The 2,500-nt window shown below is 41.8% G+C and overlaps 1 protein-coding gene across 1 annotated transcript in view; it reads right to left on the reverse strand.

Annotated features, from left to right (window-relative positions):
- Window positions 1–2,500, reverse strand: part of fgd6 (FYVE, RhoGEF and PH domain containing 6) — a 25,081-nt gene that overhangs the window by 10,023 nt on the left and 12,558 nt on the right. The window contains exons 9-10 of the mRNA XM_062517490.1: window positions 283–333; window positions 1–17 (exon numbers count right to left, since the gene is read on the reverse strand). The exon at window positions 1–17 is cut by the window's left edge and continues 42 nt beyond it. Of these exons, the coding sequence (XP_062373474.1) occupies window positions 1–17; window positions 283–333 (68 nt within the window). The remainder of the gene's footprint in view (window positions 18–282; window positions 334–2,500) is intronic.

The following is a 2,500-nucleotide window of genomic DNA, read 5'->3' on the forward strand; positions in this document are numbered from 1 at the left end:
CACGATCCCTAGGGCAGCTGAGAAATAAATGAAGAGCTCTGATTAGAGAAATGGCAACATGCACTTCTTCAATTTCATTTGAACTTTAATTTGGCTAACTTTAGCTCCTTTCGATGAATTCTGATTCCATGTTGTGTCACAGAACCTCATGTCTCACACATACAAATTTGTGTGTATGTGGTGTGTTTGGTCTAGCTCTCTCTTCTCTCTCTCTCTCTCTCTGAGTGTGTGTATGTATGTGCATGTGTGTGTGGAACTACGCTGTGGAATAAGATCTCTTACTCTGCGTGTCCTTGTAGTCGGTGGAGTCCTCTGGAAGGTTCTTGAGATAATCTGCAATGCAAACACACACATAGACAGCCTCACTCATCCCTGTATCACCACTGTATTGCACACACACGCACACGCACACGCGCACACGCGCACACACACACACACACACACACACACACACACACACACACACACACACACACACACACACACACACACACACACACACACACACACACACACACACACACACACACACACACACACAGACACACACACACACACACACACACACACACACACACACACACACACACACACACACACACACACACACACACACCAACCCCCTCATTAACACTGCACAGGGGGACAATCCCACACAGTCACGTCAGTGTCTGGCTAACTAACTTACAATTACAATGTAGCAGCATGCACACACACACATGCAGACACACAGACACACACACACACACACACACACACACACTTAGATACACATATACACATGCAGACACACAGACACATTCATATGCACACACAAGCGCACATGCACATACACAATTTCACAATTTCTTTCTCATTCTCACTAAAAGGGAGGCCTGCCATGAAAAGTTTGGGAACCACTATCACGCACATACTCACACTCACACACTCACACACTCACACACTCACACACTCACACACTCACACACTCACACACACACACACACACACAGCTCTCTAACACAAACACAAATATATATACACATTGACACAAACACACACACAACAAAAATATACACACATAGACACACACACATGCCTAAACATTTAACAAACACACAGACACACACACACACAGACACACACACACACACACACACACACACACACACACACACACACACACACACACACACACACACACACACATAATCAGATACCAAACAGAGCTAAATATAGCTGCATGCACAAAAATAATAAGTCATGTTTTGGTTGATGGAGGCAGGCCACGGGTAAACATCTCCCTAGAGGACCACTGAGACTGACCACAAACTCAATGCCAACACAGTATCACACACAACACAGATATGCAGAGAGTATAGCATCTCCTAGCATCACTTAGAACATCTCCTCTCATAGCACTACTTACAACTAGTCTTGTCTTATCCTACAGACAATTGCACTCATTGATGCACTTACTACACTCATAGATCATAGATGCACTTATTGTGGTTGTTGTTTACTGTTGTAAAATGTGTTGTTAGAATTGCTCTTAAATTGCTCCAAAAAATGCTTTTACCATGTAGAAAGTCGCCTTGGTTAAAAAGCATCAGCCAAATGAAATGCAATGTAATGTAACTTAGCATCTCAAAAAACCAAAGACATGCATTCGGGCAGATGTTTTTATCGAAAGTGATTTGCATGCAGTATCATTTGAAAATGTACAGTACAGCTTACATTGTCCGCCATTTAAAATCATTTATTTACTGTAAAGGGGTATCAAAAGTATGTGGAATGTTTACTGGCTACCTCCTTGATATACCCTAAGGAGCTCCCGCTAGCGATCTATTTGAACAACCACTATGGGAAATCTGTTAGTCAGATTAAGTCCATCTGTTTGTGATTGAATTTTTTTTTTTTTTAAATCACTGAGGTGTTGGGAAGGAGGCTACATTCCAAAAACTACTCCGCTGACAGTGTACCGGTAGGAGGAAAGCGTAGGAGTCCGTTATATTTACAAACATGCCAGGAAGAAGCTAAACAAACCCAAAAGTCCGTACGTTCGGAATCGTAAACAGGACAGAGTGAAGCGAGTCGGTCGATAAGCCAGATGGGAAGAACATTTCACAACATCTAGCTGGATGTAGAAGATATGGATGTATACAGTGCGACCGGAAAGTATTCAGACCCTTTCAAGTTTTCCGCATTTTTGTTATGTTTCAGACTCATCTCAAAATGGATTCAATTGATTTCTTTCCTCATCAATCTACACACAATACTCCAACATTCCACAAAAAGACAGGTGTTTGGAGTGTTTTGTAAATGTATAAAAATAAAAGACTGAAATATTCCATTTACATATTGTAAGTATTCAGACCCTTTGTTGTGACACTTGCAATTGAGCTCTGGCACATCCTACTTCTATCAAGAAGCTTGAGATGCTTCTAGGACTTGACTGGAGTCCACCTGCACCTATATGAATTCCCTGGACAATTAGGAAAGGCACACATCTCTTTTACAC

This window comes from Sardina pilchardus, chromosome 17, assembly GCF_963854185.1.
Source record: "Sardina pilchardus chromosome 17, fSarPil1.1, whole genome shotgun sequence".
NCBI classification, from domain to species: Eukaryota; Metazoa; Chordata; class Actinopteri; order Clupeiformes; family Clupeidae; genus Sardina; species Sardina pilchardus.